Source organism: Anas acuta, chromosome 9 (assembly GCF_963932015.1).
Source record: "Anas acuta chromosome 9, bAnaAcu1.1, whole genome shotgun sequence".
Classification (NCBI taxonomy): domain Eukaryota; kingdom Metazoa; phylum Chordata; class Aves; order Anseriformes; family Anatidae; genus Anas; species Anas acuta.
This window is the reverse complement of record NC_088987.1, coordinates 7,506,151-7,524,231: the sequence shown is the minus strand read 5'-3', so window position 1 is coordinate 7,524,231 and position 18,081 is coordinate 7,506,151. Positions and strand designations below refer to the sequence as shown.

The 18,081-nt window shown below is 43.0% G+C and overlaps 2 protein-coding genes across 3 annotated transcripts in view; both read right to left on the bottom strand.

The window, feature by feature from the left end:
* Window positions 1-11,061, bottom strand: part of USP13 (ubiquitin specific peptidase 13) — a 47,475-nt gene extending 36,414 nt beyond the window's left edge. The window contains exons 1-2 of one of the 2 annotated variants that reach the window (XM_068692417.1): window positions 10,772-11,061; window positions 2,162-2,287 (exon numbers count right to left, since the gene is read on the bottom strand). In XM_068692417.1, the coding sequence (XP_068548518.1) occupies window positions 2,162-2,287; window positions 10,772-10,930 (285 nt within the window). In that variant the 5' untranslated portion in view covers window positions 10,931-11,061. The remainder of the gene's footprint in view (window positions 1-2,161; window positions 2,288-10,771) is intronic. The other variant, XM_068692418.1, reaches the window with a different exon arrangement.
* A 2,364-nt stretch (window positions 11,062-13,425) lies between these two features.
* On the bottom strand, window positions 13,426-18,054 carry NDUFB5 (NADH:ubiquinone oxidoreductase subunit B5). The gene is made up of 6 exons (XM_068692428.1): window positions 17,895-18,054; window positions 17,282-17,367; window positions 16,372-16,438; window positions 15,532-15,593; window positions 14,405-14,511; window positions 13,426-13,666 (listed from the first exon to the last, which is right to left on the bottom strand). Exons 1-6 carry the CDS (start codon window positions 18,010-18,012, stop codon window positions 13,546-13,548), a joined length of 561 nt encoding a protein of 186 aa, XP_068548529.1. The 5' UTR covers window positions 18,013-18,054; the 3' UTR covers window positions 13,426-13,545.
* Window positions 18,055-18,081: the final 27 nt, after the last annotated feature.

Below are 18,081 nucleotides of genomic sequence, written 5' to 3'. Positions count from 1 at the left end.
CAGTGTTTTCAGCAGGGCTGAGGTATTGCTGAAGCACCAAGCTAAAGCTCTGCCCTGTGCTGAATATTACCCAGGCAGACCGGTGCAACAGTTACACGCTACAGAAGAGCAGCTAGTTTCACAATTCTGAACAGTTGAATTCCGGAGAAAATAAAGAAAAGGAAATAAAAAAAAAAAAAATCAATTCTGGTGTTTTAATCAAAATTTTTCTGATGATTCATCAGATGCCTCTGTTGCTGCTCTGCCATTGGCAGATATTCGACCTCTGCTTAAGCCAATAGACTAAAGATCTGGCCCTTGTCCTCTAACTGAATTATGAGGAGATACATGACTGATACTTATTCCAAACACTTTTGGAAGCAAACAAGGATTGCTGCAGCAATGCAGTACATTCTGCAAGGACAATGCCAAGGGAACCACAGGCAAGAATAGCAATCTCCCTAAAAGAACCTTAAGATAGTATAACCAGTGTCTTTGGCTTTACTGTATCACACGCTATCAAAAGCTTGGCTTAAAAACCAAAACCACAACAGAGCATATGCCAGACACTTCATAAAACTGTTCCGGTGAAGGCCTAATGTTTCACATTGCTCAAAGGAAAACGTGCATAGCACATAAGAATCAAACAGCCGTGGTAAACAAAATACACAGCTAATGTATGAGGAATCCTATTTATGAGCCTTGTGTTAGGTTACAAAGTCTTCACCTGTACAGTATGGTCAAACACTGTTTCTTACCGCATTATCCAGAGTGTCACCACCTTCAAATACAGATGCCAGGCCCCTCTGCTACTCCATCAGTCACAAGGAGAAAAACAGGAACCTCTGAACTACTGAAGGTGTATGCAACACCGAATAACAGTCAGGCTAGCTATTTCTCCAAGTTCTTCAGCCAAATCCTTATCCAGGGAAGGAATCTGAGGCCTCATTTTAACCCTAGCGTACCTTAATATTGAAAATTCCCAGATCAAGTGCTGGAAAAAAGTTACATACAAGCAATGCTGATAGATCTTCTGCTCACTTTTCTCTAGTCATAGACAGCATGTTTCAAGAGCACAAAATTCACCCAGAACTGTTGCTAAAACTAGACTAGGTGGTCCATAAATTCACAGTTAACGGTATGAGGAGAAAATGTAGTGATCAGCCTCACAAGGGAGAACAGTTCTGAAATATAGCAAACATCATTAACAATCTCCGCATGGGAGACATGCAATCTGCCTCTATAATTCTGATAAAACATGAACAGTTTTCTACAGGAAATAAAATAAGCAGTCAGAGCATTTTACGTAACTCGGGGCCTTCATCACCCAGGGGAAACATTACTGTAGAATGAGAAAACTGAAATATTCTGTCCCACTCAAAGCAGCTATTTTAGGCCCTCTCACTGGCCGGAAGAGACAAGAAGCTATAAGCAAAGCCAGTGCCTTCCATATAGCTCATGTCAGAAGTCATCAATGGCCCTTCAAAGACAAACTACACAAAACCAGATGTTATAGAACAGTGGTTATAAATTACTGTTGATACACAGCGATATGGAAGAAGAGCAAACAGGAAGTTTGTAAGTGCACATCCATATGTGTGTGGGTGTAGGACTGAACAGCGTACAAGAGCTAGGAACCAGCATTAATTTAAGCTAAGCTTTAGATCACAGGCCAGCTCAGGATTAAGGCTCATGATTTAACTGTACAGAGATCTTTGGATGAAAAGACGTTGTGTCACCCTAAGCTAAAAACTTTATAAAAAAAAAAAAAAAACAACTCGAAAGCTTCCAGACAAATCTGAGCTTAAACTGGCCATTTGACATTTCAAATGCACATTTCTAAAATGCATTTAGTTACCCACAATATGTATGTAATACCCACACAATACATATGCAATATGTAGAAGCGTGTAGTGAAAGATCAGCAAAAGCCAGGCAACCTAATGCATCTCTGGGCAACAAGCTGCCTTTAAGATCTGACCCTCTGGGGCTTGTCATTCACCTTAGAATGGAAACAGTAGGATAGTTTGGGATCCAAGCACCTGAATTTGATATTGAACCCCAAATATGAACAGCTTTACTTCTGTCATTCAAGGTTTGGCCTATGCCTAAAATGTATTATCTAAACAAGCAAGAGACCCAAGGACTGCCAGGCTAGTTAGTTGGGAAGCACAAGTCTCACCTCTCTCACATGTCGCTTCAGGTGCAAATATACACACTGTCCTGTTTTCCGGTAATGCCTTTCAATGTGTTCCCTTCCAAATCCCAGAAACGTGTTCATGCACACATAGAGACCTCCTTCTGAATCCTAAAAGGAATGACACAAACAGTTACAGCACAGAAGGAACTGAACAGGACAGCAAGGACTCAGCAAGCAGAAAAAGCAGAGAATTGCAAACCCTTCCTGTTATCAGGCGAGCACTGAAAATGTGGCTTTCATACCACGTAATAGCATTTACATTTCCAGCCCTCTAAGAACCTTCCACACCATATCACACACAGAAACCCACTGAAACAGTTTACATTACAATTACTGATTGGTGAGTGTCCAAATTGGAGGCCTACAAGTCTGTCCAAAAAAAAAAAATCCACTTGATTGTCCAATCCACAGGGATTTGTAGGCATAGAAATTAGTAAAACATAGAAATAATGACACATTTTTGGTTTTGTTTTTTGGTGGTGTGGGGGCATATGATTGCAAGAACATTCTGAACCAGAAGTGGGGCAGAGCTGGTAGCGCAGGGATTCAGACACAACTTCTGCTGTTGATCACAATCTTGTCTGAAGGAAACATCTCAAGTGAATTTATAGCTCTTAGAAAGGGCCAACAAGAAAGTCGGCAAGTGTTTTGTGAACACTGGTCAACATCTGTAAGGGATTCTCTCTAGCCATGCAATTAGAATGCTTGGAGATGAAAGCACTACAAAGGAAACGTAAGGACATGTAAGGTGGTGCTTACAAACACCAGCACTTCAGTTACAGAGCCTGGCAGGAGTCCCAACACCTTTGGCTCTCCCAAAAGCTGGGTGTTGACTCTGGTTGGTATCAGGGCCTCGCTCCATTGTATCACTGCTGCCAGCTCTCTGCTACGTCATTCAAAGCACCAGGAGGACTTTCAGTCACCTGGCTCGCTGGTGTTGGATCAATTTTTCAAGCCCTCTCCAGCTGACATTGTTTTGAATAGGTGGTGCATAACAAAGATTGAGCCTTTCAGAAGCACTGTGACCTTCCTGCTATTGTGAACGTGTTTGTGCTAGTGGATGGTACAGAATATCTCATGGTAAATTCCCCAAGGAAAACCAGAACTAAATTCATCCATAGGCACCTTGGAGGAAAATAAATAAATTCATTAAAATCAGCATCTCTGGAAGCAAGTCACATTAGGCTTATACATACAAACATGTATTGACTGAAAACCTTTACAGCAACAACTGCTTTAACAGCTACCTGCCTCCAATCCTGCGGGCTGCTACAAGCCCCACAGGGCCAGTCTGGCAGAGCACAGCTGATCCCTTTTCCTTTCCTAGCCAGCACTGGGTACGTTCACCTTATTCTCTTCCAGAAAAGGAAGCTGAAGGGCTAGTAGTGCTAAGTAGTTCTTACTCATTTAATACCTGGCACAGAGCAGCTGGGCCCAACAAGCCTCTCCCCTCCCACTGCTGCCCCAAAGTCAGGCTTGAACGTGCCACTCTAAACCCTATCAGCTCCCCCAGCCCCTTTCAAAGATTAAGTCTCACGGAAATACTCAGTACTAAAGCAGCCCTCTGAGACTGCAGCCCTCATCCATGAACGAAGTTTTAGCCCAAAGTTTTAGAAAATACCTGTCTGCTTCTCTTAATGTAAAGCCAATAAACAAGTTTTGGCCTTTCAGATTTACCTGAAAGATGAACGTATAACAAATGCTCCTGCCCTTGCTTTGCCTGCCTCAATTGTGCAAGAAGTTGAATTGAGCACTGCAGTATTTAAATCTGTGATCTGAGGCAGGGGTTTAGGCCATCTGCCGTTCAAACCTAACATGTACCATGAAGTCACTCATTCAGCATCTAGATACCACAATGATGGGCTCTCTGCCCTGGAAATAGTAAGCTGGTCAGCCATCTCACTTCAGAACTGCGTAAACACTACCTGAGATTTCATTTAAAAAAAAAAAAAAAAAAAAAAAAAAAGTTCATTGAATTTGGAAATCTTCATAGCCAAGGCAAATATCTACAATTGGCCAAGGTGGAAAAAAAAAAGTTGAAGAAAAAGAAAATTCAATGGCTAGATTTCAAAATAGTCATAAAATGCAATTATATTTAAAAAGTCATACATTGATTTTTAAATTCCACATATTCATTCACAGATTCATCTACTTCAAGGCCCATTAAATCTTGGCTGTCTGGTTTTATAGACTGTATTCCAAATGCTTTTGTATTATCTCCTCCTGTGAAAAAGTCAAGGATGTGTCCTCTATAAGAGGATCCTATATGTAGCCAGCCTAAAAAAAATATATATTCTAATGTCAAATCCACAGTTTCTGGAACATTGTTTTCAATTCTGTTTTCTTGGAGACTACTCTCTCCTTTTCTTCAGGAAACCCACAGGACTGATAAGCTGCCTATGACAACAATGTGACACTTTCAGCAGCTGAGCTAAATGTAGAACCTGCGTAAGCTGGCTGTGGTTACTGACAAAACAGCCCTTTCTCTTGGAGAACACTGGCAGGCTATTCCCTTGTGAAACTTGGAAAAAAAGATGACAGGATGTGCAAAAGCCTAAAAGGCCACAGGAGAAGAGGAACACAGGTAAGAAAGCGACCTTTGCAGAGTGCTGCGTAAAGGATTAGGCCCCTGCTTGGCACTCAAAGCACACTTGATTGCTATAAGCCAGGCTTTGTGCTGGTGAATTTAGCCCTACTGAAAACACAACCAGTGCTGGAGGAACGATGTTTTACATAGCTGTGGTATGTAAATCCCTGTAACTGACATTTAGCTTAGACATGTGTGAAAGTTCATGCTGGAGAAAGGCTCTGGTACTGACGACACTCTGTAGGACTTCATACGTGCCCATGGCACCAGATATCAACAGCTTTCAAACACCACTAAACATGATCAGGATTTGAACTAATGACCTGCATCCCATTACCGAACTCTATGAAATCCATGGTTGAACACTTTTAGCTCCTGAGGCAGCTTAGACAATAAGGAATTTATAAAAGCACAGTTGGTGTGGTGGCTCTACTGACTCGGCAAGCAGTTACAGGCTTGGGCACAACACCTACTGCACAGTCGCTCGCTTCAGACCCACTAGGACAACAGCAACACTCACTATGAAGGTGTCAGAAAAGAGTAAAATGACAAGAGTAACATGGAAATTCTACATCTTCCAGGTCTCCATATCCCAAACACAAAGAATGAAAAGTTTGTTCACCCTATTGCCAATGAAGTCCCAACCGTGGCAGACTGTGTTCTTCCCTGTCTCCATCAGTGTTTCCCTACAAAAAACACAACTCTGTAGGACTCTTTCAGGCTCTGTTCAGAGTGTCTGTTCATCAGTAATTGCCATAATTAATCTGGCTGTGGCTGCGAGACTCCTGTTGGATAACAGCAATCCAACCTCTAATATATCTGGAACGGTTACAGTAACATTCCTTGCATACACATGTTGCATTGAGTCCCCCTACAGCACAACTAAATGACACATCTTTCATTTCAGGACAGGCTTAAAAAGAATAACAGAAGTTTCAGTACTTAATATTCATCTAAACATAATAAGTTACAATGAAGAGTAAAAAGAAAGTCTGTCTCTGTCATGCACCGGTCCTACCAACATCAAAACAAGAAAAAACAAAGCAGCCAACCCGCTGAACACAATGACACAGAGAGAGGGCTCCAGCAAAACAAAAAAAAACACTTCTGAATTTCCACTGCAATAAATACGGCAACTGCCTTGGGGCTGGGGAGGAGTGTGCTGAAGGCAAGGAATATAGAAAGTGACTTTCAACAGGAATATGGGGTATGAACACTGGCATCAGTCTGCCTGTTAGGGAACTGTCACCCACAGGTGAGAAGCAAGCAGTGGTGACAAAAGGCAAGCAGAAAGTGAACGATAAGAAGAGAGCAAAGTTGGGCATCTGGTAAAGAGGAGGAGGGAGAAGGAACCAACAATTAGAAAAAATGAACAGAGCAGCACAAACAAAAAGGACCAGAACAATCATCCAGGAGTAGGAAATAAAGAGTAGGGCTTGTAATAACTGGACTTTTAGCTTCAAGCTTGAAAGAAATCTCTCCCCTCTCCACCTTGAAAAAAAGGGAGAAAAATATCTATGTCATTATTTTATCCCACTTTGAGAGCAATATGCAAAACACTGACCAGCTTGAAGAAAGTACAAACCAATTCGCTGCCTCAATAATTTGGAGGCAGCGAATAACAATAATTTGCAATAAATAATAAGTTACAACTAGGCCATAATCATTTGTCTGGAGTATTCTGTTTGTCTCGGTGTGTTGTAAGCCAGGTATATCAGCCAGGCAGGAGGGGTCCATTTCTAGACAGCTGCACGCAGCATGGTCACAGATGTCTGTTGCATGCTGCAAACTCTCAAAGACTTCAGTTTCAACTACTGTCTGATAAATTCTTTGGGAATTGTCCTAACATTACCATTAGAGTTCCCAAACCACACCAATGTCAGCAAGATTCACCAAGGAAGCTGCTGTCAGCAGCAAGGTTTTCCAGCGGAGAGAAGCCAAGTTTTAAGCTGCTCAAAAATACACAATACAGCATCTACAGAACCAGGCAGCCTGGTCCTGTTGCTGTGTTGGACTCATGGCCTGTGCTGCAGCTGTAACCAATGCCCTTTGTGGAGAATGCCTCTGAGCACATCCATCTACGACACGCGCAGACTACATGTAAGCCGTCCTTCCAATCCTGTTTACATCCCTTTTCTAGCAGTCATCTGCCCCTCTGATGTCTCTGGTCTAAAACGATCAGAGGTCATGGAGACAGGGATCCCATTAAAAGCTGGAATTTTCAGCTGAATACTATACTTCTGTTCAAGCAACAATAAATAAGAGGACAAAAGATTAAGCAAACATAACCTTTCTGTCTCCTGTGTTCTACTGAACACCACAAAGTCAAGTTCATCTGCCAGAAGAGGAAGAGAGAGAACTGCAGAGAAAGTGAGAGAGAAGAAGCCTTCATCTCAGGAGCACGGATACAGAAAAATAGTCACCAGAAGGGGCTGTGCATCAGGTCTGGAGACTGGGAAGTACAGGATTTCATCTTTCCAATTGTTTGAAAGGGGTATGAAAGGCTATTACAGCTTCTGGACCAGTCACTGGAGGGAGTGATACTCACACTGGGCCTCACTCGTATTTTGTAGACAGCTTTCCTTCCTGTCTCTATTCCTGTATAAAGAACCAAAGGCTAACTCGAACAGGAGCCTTCATGAAAGAAACATTTTTTCTAGAAGCTGCCAAAAAAAAAAAAAGGTAATTAACAATTACATTAAAAAGGTATAGTTTCTCATCTTTTGAGACTAGCAAGCTAAGAAGCGTCACTAGTGCTCTCAAGTGCACAGATATTTCCCTTGTGCTTCTGCTGACTTTCCTGGAAACGAACCCTCGTACATTCTATTGGAAATAGGCCAAATCTAAAGATGTGAATTTAGACTTCAGGAAAGCAACAGGCTGAACTTCTCACCCATCTGGTGATCTTCCTACCAATAGTACCTGAGAAGATCATCATGCTAGGGTTAATCCACAAGGCAAAAGTACACTGAATATCCACTTGTAGCTCTCCTGTGCTCACACTTCTGAAATCTCTAAACTAATGACTCCCTCTGTAGCACAAAAACTCCATTGTTCTCAGATCTTCACCCAGGGAAATAAGATTTAAAACTCAAGACAAGAGAACAGTGAGTTAACAGATTTTGAGAACAGTCAGTGAAGAGCCTGCACCCCCTAGAACATGCTATTCAGTGAGACTACTTCACTTAAATCCAGACAAGAAGAGAGGACCAACAGACTGACAAACAGGTCTGTGAAAGCCTGGTCTTGCAGCCATATTGAACTTTGCGCAGCTCTAACTATAAGGTTCCCCAGCACCTCATTTTCTTTGGCAGCCTGTGCCACAAACACCTCTGGTTTTGAACATCTCACCCCTCCTGGTCCTTCTCATAATTCCCCTCCTAGTCCTTCTCGTAATTGCTGGAGAACCTTTCTCTGTAATAATAATGGTTTGTATCCTAGTGCTCGTAGATCTGATGGTGTTTAAAAATCACATATCCTTTCAGGGATGGTAATAGTAATCAATATGGAATACTGATGAAACTTGAATATAGAGATGCTGGATAACTGTGTGTGCTGCTTTAAAAGATACCTACAAATACTCAGGAAGTTTACTTCTTCAGAGAAGGAAACACAAATAAATCTTGAGACAATCTTATGGCATTAACTGCTGAAATAGATCTGATATTGAAGAAAAGTGACAGAAGAAAACCTTTTGCATTGAGTTAACTGCAGACAGAGGCATGCTCAAGTTAGAAGTGTAACAAGAAGCATATTTGAAACGGCTAAGTGAGAAGGTGTGAGGAAATACCAAGAAATTACAAGAGGAAAACACCTCCCCCATCAAAAACGTAACCTGAAATCAATCTCACCATAGATAATAAAACCCAGAGGACATGTTTTTAAACATTGACTATTTGCTTTAACATTATAGGAAAAAAACACCTGTATACCATCTTTCAAAAAAAAAGAGGCTGGCACATCAACAGGGAGATGCTCACGTAGGTCACACAAAGCTGACCTAAGAAAATAAGTCACTGACCAACCCAACACAATGCACACAGGGATCAGCGCCTTCCTTCAGCCAAGTCAGCAAGCTATCTGTGTCCTTCCTGCACTGTGAAATAAGACTAAAAACAAAGTCTTGATACTCTTAACTTTGTGCATGAACTTATTTTTCCTGAGAAATTACACATTTGCTCTTTATAATTGTCATCCTAGAAACAATATCCAAGTATCTGGTAGAGATTAAAAAAAAAAAAAAAAAAAAAATCTGAGACAAGTCTTTGGCCCAACTAAGTTGAGGAGCAGTATGTGCTGAAAAGCTGTGGAAAACAACAGAAACTGAGCCCAATTTTATACAACTTTATTTTTACTAGTACTGCACAGGCTCAGTCTAGCCTTTTGCCCAGTGAATGCCTATAATCCATTTTAAACCAAAAGACTCTAATGGCTGAGGGCAACACTTTCACAAATCTTTGCCTGATGAAGTCAAAAGGATAAAACATTTCAGGGAAAAAAAAAAAATCACACTGTCACTCCAACTCCCTTTTGGTTAGGTTTATGCATAGCTTTTGTTAAGCATACCTTGGTCTTGCTCAAGTGTTTCATTTTGTTCATTGTTTTTAAACACGTTTTACTGTGTTTGTTGTGGGATCGATTGTTTTAGTTTTTTTGTAGCAGTATGTGACATCCCTTCCTACTGGTAAATGGAAACTTTCTATAAACCATAACATTCGCCTGAAAGTGACACGAAGCATACGCTCACCTGAGCAGAAACTTGAAGAAAAGATTGTGGCAGACCGATTCAACCCCCCACCCCGCGCCCAGAAAAAAAAAAAAACTTATTAAGCATATAATGCAATTAGTGCCTGTGCAGAGAGTCTGATTTGGCAGTTTTAATCAGACCGCCTCCCGGTACAGTCAGGGCTGCTGGGCGACACTTGAGATCTGAAGAGCGCGGGTAAAAATAACCTCCGTACAACAAGACGTGATGAACACCAGACAGCTGAGTCACCTTTAAAACCGATTTTGATTTTCTGTGTTAGGAGGGATTATCAAAGAGAGGTGGATAAAGGATTCAAAAATCTGTCGGAAATGTTTCTTTAGTTGAATGTTTCGTAATGTAAACTCCAAGCTTCCCTGAGGTTGCTCCTGATGACTTTGACATCAACATGGAGCGCTCAGTCACCACTGGGAAACCTCACCTTCACGTGGAGAAGCAATTCTGAATAAAACTTCAGCTCCACTTAAAAAGTGTAATTTTTAAACACGTCTTCCTCACACAGCATCAACTATTATCATTTATGAAGGCTTCCAGTGGTTTCAACAAAGGGAAAAAAAACAACTTTGGCCCCAAATCTGCCACTGAACGGGTGCGATCTGTGGAGGTGGTGGATGAGTTGCAAACCAGCTGAACCATGACAGAAAGTGAAAGCCTGCCATGCACCACACGCTGACCCAACAGCCGCCGTAGGGGCCTGTGGGGACACACAGCGAGCCCTCAAAGCCCGGTGGTGCGCCTGAAGCAAACCCTGGGCGAGGAACCAAGGAAGGACCTTCTCGGGAGGATTTCCCTGAGGATTTCCAGGTTGACCCTGCACTTTGGAAGCTTTCTCAGATCTCAAACGTGAGGATGGAGACAGCGGGCGAGCAAAGCGATCGGCGTTTGCCAGCCAAAACGCCCGAGCGAGGAGGCCGCCCGCTGCCACTCGCCACCACCTCGCTGTGAGGAAAACGACGGCTCCCGGGGCTGCCGCGGCCCTGACACAACCCGCGGCCACGGGGGAGCGGGAAGGGGCTGAGGGGGAGCCGGGGCAGGTGGCGGCGGCCGGGGAAGGGACGAGGTGGGGACCACGGAGCCTGAGGAGGGGCAATGCGGGAGGCCGAGGCCTGGCGAGGGGCAGCGGGGCCGGGCTGGGGCCGGCTGGCCGCAGGGAGCCGGCGGGGGGCAGCTCGGCAGCGGGGCGGGGTGGAGGGGGGGTCGGAGAGGGAAACGGGGAGCGGCGGCTCCGCGCTGCACTCACGGGCGAGTCGTAGGAGAAGGCGCACTCCGTCTTGTAGACCCGGTCCCCTGACTTGGGCACCCGGATCGTGGGCATGTAGGGGACGAGCAGCTCGCCCAGGTCGCCGGCGGCCATCTGCGCGTCGCCGCCGCCGCCGCCGAAGAGCGCGGCCCGCTGCATGCTCGCTGCCTGCCGCCCGCCGGCCGAGGGCAATGGAGGCGGAGGGCACCGGGCCGGGGCCGGGGCAGGGCGCGGCGGTGGCGGCGGCAGCGAGAGCCGGGCCCGGGGGAGGAGGGGAGGTGGAGGAGGAGGAGGAGGAGGAGGAGGGAAGCTGCTATTTTTAACCCAATGGCAGCAGCACCAGTTGCGGCGGCACCGGGGGGTCCCCTCGGGCCGGCCCTCGGCCGGGGAGCGCCGCCAGGTGCCTGAGGCGGGGGCCGCCGCCGCTCGTGAGGCGGTGCCGGGGCCCCGGAGCTGTCCGCGGCCCTGACGGGATCGCCCTGAGCCGCGCTGCCCCCCTGCGGGGTCTGCCGGGGAGAGGGGGTGAAAGGGAGCACGGCCGGGTTCGGGGCTGGGGTGGTTTTCATCAGAAAGCCGTGATTTCCAGGGGGCGGGGATGGAGACTTCACCTCCTGGTGTCCCTGGGGGAAGCTCGTCATGGGTAGCCTGAAGCAGGTTCCTCTTTGACCAGTAATATAATTTTTTAAGCAAGGAAACGCTATATACATATATACTGGAACGATTTGTTGATTTCATGTGCCTAAATACAAGGCTTTTGACTTCCAAGTCCCCAGCCTATAATTAACCTTGTCCATCCGCTACAGGTTTCTCTCCGCATGGACAGCGCACCTCTCACCGCCCCGCTACAGGTGCTGAAGGCAGCAGGTTTGAGCACAGCCCCTGCCAGGAGGTGGTGAGGTTCAGCACAGCCCCTGCCCTCTGTTTGTATTCATCCTGCCCTGCTCATGGTAGGTTGGAGAGGAGGAGCTGGTTCTTGGGGTGCTGGCACAGTAAGGATGCTGTGGGATGTCTGTGAGAGCACCAGGAGCCAAACCTAGATTCTCTGTATTGAGGGTCAGAGCCCTGAGCTCAGAACGACTGGTTTTTGGCTTCTGTTGTGTTGCTCCTTGCCTTTCACTTTGAAAGAACACTGATAGAAAGGAAGAATAGCATGAAGTAACTTTGTACAAATATACTTGAAATAGTATTTTTTTTTTCTCCAAACATTATCCAATAACTATTACATATGCTTGACAGCAGCAGAATTAAAGAAATGGCTGATTCATTTAAAATAAAGACATGAATAGTTCTCCACCTGGAGTCCACATAATACCCAAGGATACACAGATCACTTCCAAGTAAGTGATGTGACCTTTTAAAGAAATTTTTAACTCAAAAACAAAAGGTTCAAAAGATTGTTCTAGTAAAATTTCAATTAGCAACAGAATTGAAAAATCATGAGCGTGCATCCAACTATGAAGAGGCAATTTTTCAAGAAAAAAAAAAAAAGAAGCATTAGGAACTGTGTGAAATACCAAGGGCAAAATATGATCTCAGTGGAAACGGTTTAGACAATAAAAAAATTTACATCAAAGAACTATACCCATCATTGGATGCTGGATGAAAAAATAATAATAAATGGTCACCAGAAAGATTTTACCTGGAAAGGCTTTGTGCTTTTTAATGGTCTCTCTTATAATTAACATAGCATTTATAAACAATGTGAGCCACAATGAGAAATACACGCTAACCTGAAAGATCAATGCAAACAAAAAGGACAAGTCAAAGCATTGATGAGAAATCAATCCGAGTCTTTCTAATGTTTGGTAGTGCTCAGAAGCAGCTAATGAGGCTGTCTTTGTTTAAGATAGCCAGTGAAATACTGTTTAATGTAAATAAATTAGTTTTTAGTTTTAACAGTTTGAAATCACAAGATGATCAGGGTTTACTAAAGGATTTTGGCTTGTTTCCATTAAAAATTGGACACTGCATAAGGACAGATTAGTTCAGGGTTGCAGACTGTAAGATACATTATCCTTCAACCTCTTGAGGTATTTAAAACCAGAGGAATACCTTTGCCATTAGAACCAGAGGAAACACATCCCTCTAGTGGCAAAAGTCTGCCAGATAAAAAGAGCACCATCTTTATTACCTATGTATTTCTTAAAAGTGGTATAGAGGAAAATAGAAAACAAAGAAACAAAAACAAAAAAATAACAAAAAAAGATCCATGTAGAAATATGTTCTAGAGAGACCATCTTTTCAGTGATCTGCACACGTAAGGGTCCAGTTTGGAAGGTGAAAGATGAGTCTAGCTACAGATAATGAGAAAGAAAATACTTGTCTAAAATGATAGATATAACTCCAACATTCCAAAGATCTAAAGGTATTTTTCTTTCTTCATTTTCCACAAATAATCTGACACAAGGTGCTGTGAAAGAAAGTCCTACCGTTTCTTGTACCTTTATTTTAAAACTACTGGAAATCACATGATAAAGACTAACCTTACCAACTTGTTTCGCATATACTAGGTCACAGAGGCCATTCTACACCCTGGAGGAAAAGGGTAAATGTTGGCCACTGACAAAAGGCATTTTCTCTGATTAGTAACTTCAAAAGCTATGAGACAAACTGTCACACAGTTTCTTTCAAGTTATCAGAATCAATACAAACACTTTTTTTGTGTTTTGTTTTTTATTATTATTTCCAACAGTACACAGCAGGACGTATATTCCATAGTTAAGCCACAATTTGTTGGTATGCATTTAAAACTGTGCATACTATCTTCAAACTGTTCAATTGTCAGGCGTGGATTTCATAGAATTGTCAGTAAGATTTTTATCAGGTGTTTCATAATGATACCATGGTCCATCTCCCCTCTGCCTCATCAGTCTGCGTGCCTCCAGCTCCATCATCCTGAAACAAAAAAAGCACCACACACAAATGATGTGAAGTCTCTTGGTTTTGATCAGACTGTTTAACATCTGGGCATTACTGACAGCAGCAATGAGTTTAGCATCTACTGTTTATTCATGCTATTGAAACCATAAGTAATACCAAAATATAAAGGGTTCAACTAAAACATAAACTACTAAATCCTTCTATTTCAATTTTTTAGCAAGTCATCTCACAGGAGAGCCATAAAAGTATTTACAGGAGTTCTGTTATAGGTCCTTGCTTAGTCCCAAAAGCAACAACTTGTGAAACTTGGACTTTCTTCTATTACCACAGTTTACTCTGAGTAAGTCTAGAATAAACCTAGAACATCGCCATTGCTGCCCACAAAAATTTCAACAGCAGCAAGGAACGCAACCAGTCCTGTAAATTGTGTCATTTAACTTCTCAAGCCACAAGCATTAGCAGAGGCAGAAAGAGCTGTCCATTTCCTGACTCGGGAAGATGTACCTATAATTTTATAAATATGAACTGTTCAGGGGAGATACTGCTGTTTTGCCCTTGGATTGTTCCAGTTCTTAATACTGCAAAGGCAGGGATTACAACTTGCAGTGGGACACCAGCCAGTACAGCAAGCACTAGGGTGATGTACAAGCAACCGAGTACACCATGTCAGCATTCAACTCACTGGTAAGCAAAACACAATACTCAGCTACAGTATGTACTAACGTTTAAAAACACCCTAACAATACAACATACCTCAGGTCAGTTTTCTTTGCTTCAATATCGAGCAAAGCCATATGCTTCTCATAGTCCTTTTCAGGAGGGTCAAAGAAGTAACGAGCTATCCAGCGACTTATAGGGTGCTGGAGAACACAAAAGCGAAAATTATTCATGTAATTTCCAAGTAGAAATGCCATCATACTTAAATCATATAACATGTTTCCAATCCTGAAGACACGATCAACACTATTGTTATTGTTAGAATGACAGCACCCGTAAAGTTAAAAACATGCTCAACTACTTGTAAGAACAGAACCCTAAAATGTTAGATTTAATTTGCTATTTCTGTTATCTACTGCCAAATAAGCTACAGAAGAATATTCTGTAGCAAAATGAAAAACAAGTTAACGGAAGACATTCAATTCATTTTCTTTCTGTTGAAGGAAAGTTCTTTAAACTGCCACTGTCATCACTGAAGTGGATTCCAAATCTCTTACAGTAATCAGGAACATTTTAAATTATTGCTTCCAAATAAAAGTCATTCTAATAGAACAAAAGGTAAATGGGTTGAAAGAGTCATAACAGTATTGCTGGGTTCAGTTGCTTTCTAAGTAAACCAACAAACTGCTTGCAGTACGAACATTGAGCTTTCTGATCATAAAAATCTTCAATTCCAAATTTAAAAGCACAAGAGATGGCGGACTTTGAAACAACACTAGCAAGTCATACAGAAAAAAGTAACACCAGTTCAAACTCCAGTTTCTTAAGAGTTGTAGCTCAAAAGGTACAAGCAAAGACAAAAACTGGATGCTAAGTATAAAAAGTTCTGTATGTGGCACAGTCAGACCATTCCTACTATTTAGGAATGTTATAAAAGAATTCTTGGCATATAGCTTCAGCAGTTTACTTGCATAAAGTCAGAAATCATTTGCATCTACCTGTGTCAACAACCAGATTTCCTACAGCAACATGCACATTCCATAAAACTGAAGAAAAGCAAGTTTGACAAAATTACAAATGGACAATTCAAATTCTATTACTCTGATACCCAGTGGCAGGGATGCGTCTGTTCTCACTACCAGACTCCACACAGTTTACTCCCAAAACTAGCATCAAGAGGAAAGCCGTCCCTAACGCATCACCCCTTTACACGTTACACTCACCTTGTAGTATTCCCAGTATTCTGGAACATAACCTTCAGGAATCTCTGCAAGTTCAGCTTCACCTGATAAGGAATGATCATTTCATTATTACTTCATTTATTTCAAGCTTTTCATATGCTGCCTTTCACATTAAAACAAACAAAAACTAGCAACAACAAAAACCAACACTCTTTCACAGAGAGAGTACCTAATTCCTTATCTTGAACTCTACTGAGAAAAAATTAACTTCTTGTAACTTCCCCAGACATTTCACACGTATAGCTCAGATTTTAAGCCATGCACCAGAAAGGTGAAATGGGCAGCTATGAAGAGCTATACAGAAGAAATTATTAAGATCAAGTCCACAGAAATGCCCTTTAAAGTATAGAAAAAAAACATGGTTTCAGCTCATAATCTCTCTGTTCAATTAATTCCATATTATTACAGTAGATTAAAATAAGTATAGCCAAGCAGAATTTGGATTTTTTTCAAGATAAAAAGCTACAATTGCAGTGTATGCAACTTTATTAAAGAAGTATGCAAAACAAAGTAAGAAAGACTCTTATTTGGATATAGAACTGTTCTCTAAACCTCACTGATGTCTGAACTACCGAAATATGGAATTTGTCAGTTTTTAAAAATACAGAAAGTTTTTAGAAAAATCGACAACTACAAACAGAAAAATACTGAGAATGTCTTCTATGTACTTTCACAAAATTTCAGTATTTCTTAGACCTATTTCATGGTCTTCCAAAGAGCAAGCCTCAAACATTTATGTATTTTTTTCTATCCAGCATGCTTAGCTTCCATTTGACCATTTAATGATCATGACTGCATACTTGGTCATGACAGAGCACTCACCAATGAAGACGTTGACATATGTTATGAATAGCGCCACTGGTATCCCTGTCAGAAATATATAGAACCTCTGTAAAAGGGATAAGGAGAAAAAGAATCAGTGTGGAAACTCATAAGCCTGACAAAATTCATATGAAGTTATTTTGCAAATCCAGTAACACCAAGTAATTCTTAGTTTTGCACTTACAGTTCAGATAGAAATGTTGTATGTAAAGTTACATTGCTGATTAAAATAACTTAATTAACAAACGAATACAGGAACTGTGGTGCTGTATCAGTCCACGGGCCCATTTACTTCAGCACTCGATCTCCCAGATAGGTCAGTGTCTGCAGAAGCGCTTCCCTGAATGCCACCTCAGCATCTAATGAGGACCGGCTTCACTACCTAACTGTAATGAGGCACTAACACCAATGCAATATATCCCAACATGAATATAACCACTGCTAGCTTCAGCAGCCGTGGAAGACAGATAAAGGCAGCCTGAGTGCACAGTGAGTAGGATCAGGTTAGCTGTTACCCAGCGTAAGGGGTGCTACTCACAGGTCGAACTCAGGTCAGGCTTCCTAAGTCTAAATCTCTGCTGTTACTAGTCTAATAATTGAAGGCAAACCCAGCAGAAGAGTAACCTCATATGTTTTAAAGAGGAGGGTGAATTAGAAAGCATTTGCAGGTTATGCATATATGAACACAGACACATAAGAATGCTAATGATGTCCACCTTGTATCTTTTTGCTTCATCAGGCTTTTATGACATAAAACAATATTTTAGAAGGACTGAAAATTCTTGTTTATCTGAATAGCATTAGCACATTTCAGATGCTTCACAAAAAAAGGAAAAATACAATTTTAGCGACTCTTAGACACATTCAGAATAACAACTCCGCTTGCGTATTAAGCTTGTTTTAAACTCACCAGCAAACTCAGAAATCGAGAATCATAAAAGCTTGTTGCCTTGATAATAAACATTCTCTTCCCATGGCTGCTGTGTCGGACAGGAGCTGAAAATTGAACCAAAGCGTTATGGTTTTTAATCCACTTGTTGGCTGGACCAGGACAGAGTCAGCAATGCAGGCAGAGGCCAGAAGCACACAGCAGAGGCCAAGCAGCTGCGAGTTGGTTTTCTGGAGGGTAACGATGCTCCTAACGCTTCCCTCAACTAATTTGTTGTTTAGATAGAATGAACTTCATACTTTATAGACTGGATCATCCCTATGTGTATGTCCCAACAAACCTATTACTGAGTCCAATTACAGGGCCAATTACAGGATCACAGGACCGTTTCACTTGGAGACCTGTTACCTGTATCTTGGCACCACAGACCAGGCGGGGAAGCCCACAGGCCCTTTGCCACCCACCACTTCCAACCCTTTGGGCCGGGCCGGGCCGTGCCAAGCGCCCCCCGCAGCCGCTCGCTGTCCCCGCGGCCTCCCGCTCCCCGCTCGGGTCACCTCCGCTCCCCAAGGTCACCTCGACACCGGTTCCCTCCCCTCCATTCCCCCCGTCCCCGCAGCCCCCGAGGCTCTACCGACAATGCCGGGCAGGCGGGCAGCCCCTGCGGCCCAGGGGAGCCGAGCGCTGCCCCCCACCGCCCGCCGCGCTCCCCAGGCAGCGGCCGCCCGCAGCAGCAGGCTCATGGCCGCCATGTCTGGTGCTGGCAGCGGGGCGGGGCCGGCGGGCGGGCGCGAAGCCAGGCGGGCGCCATTTTGAGGAAG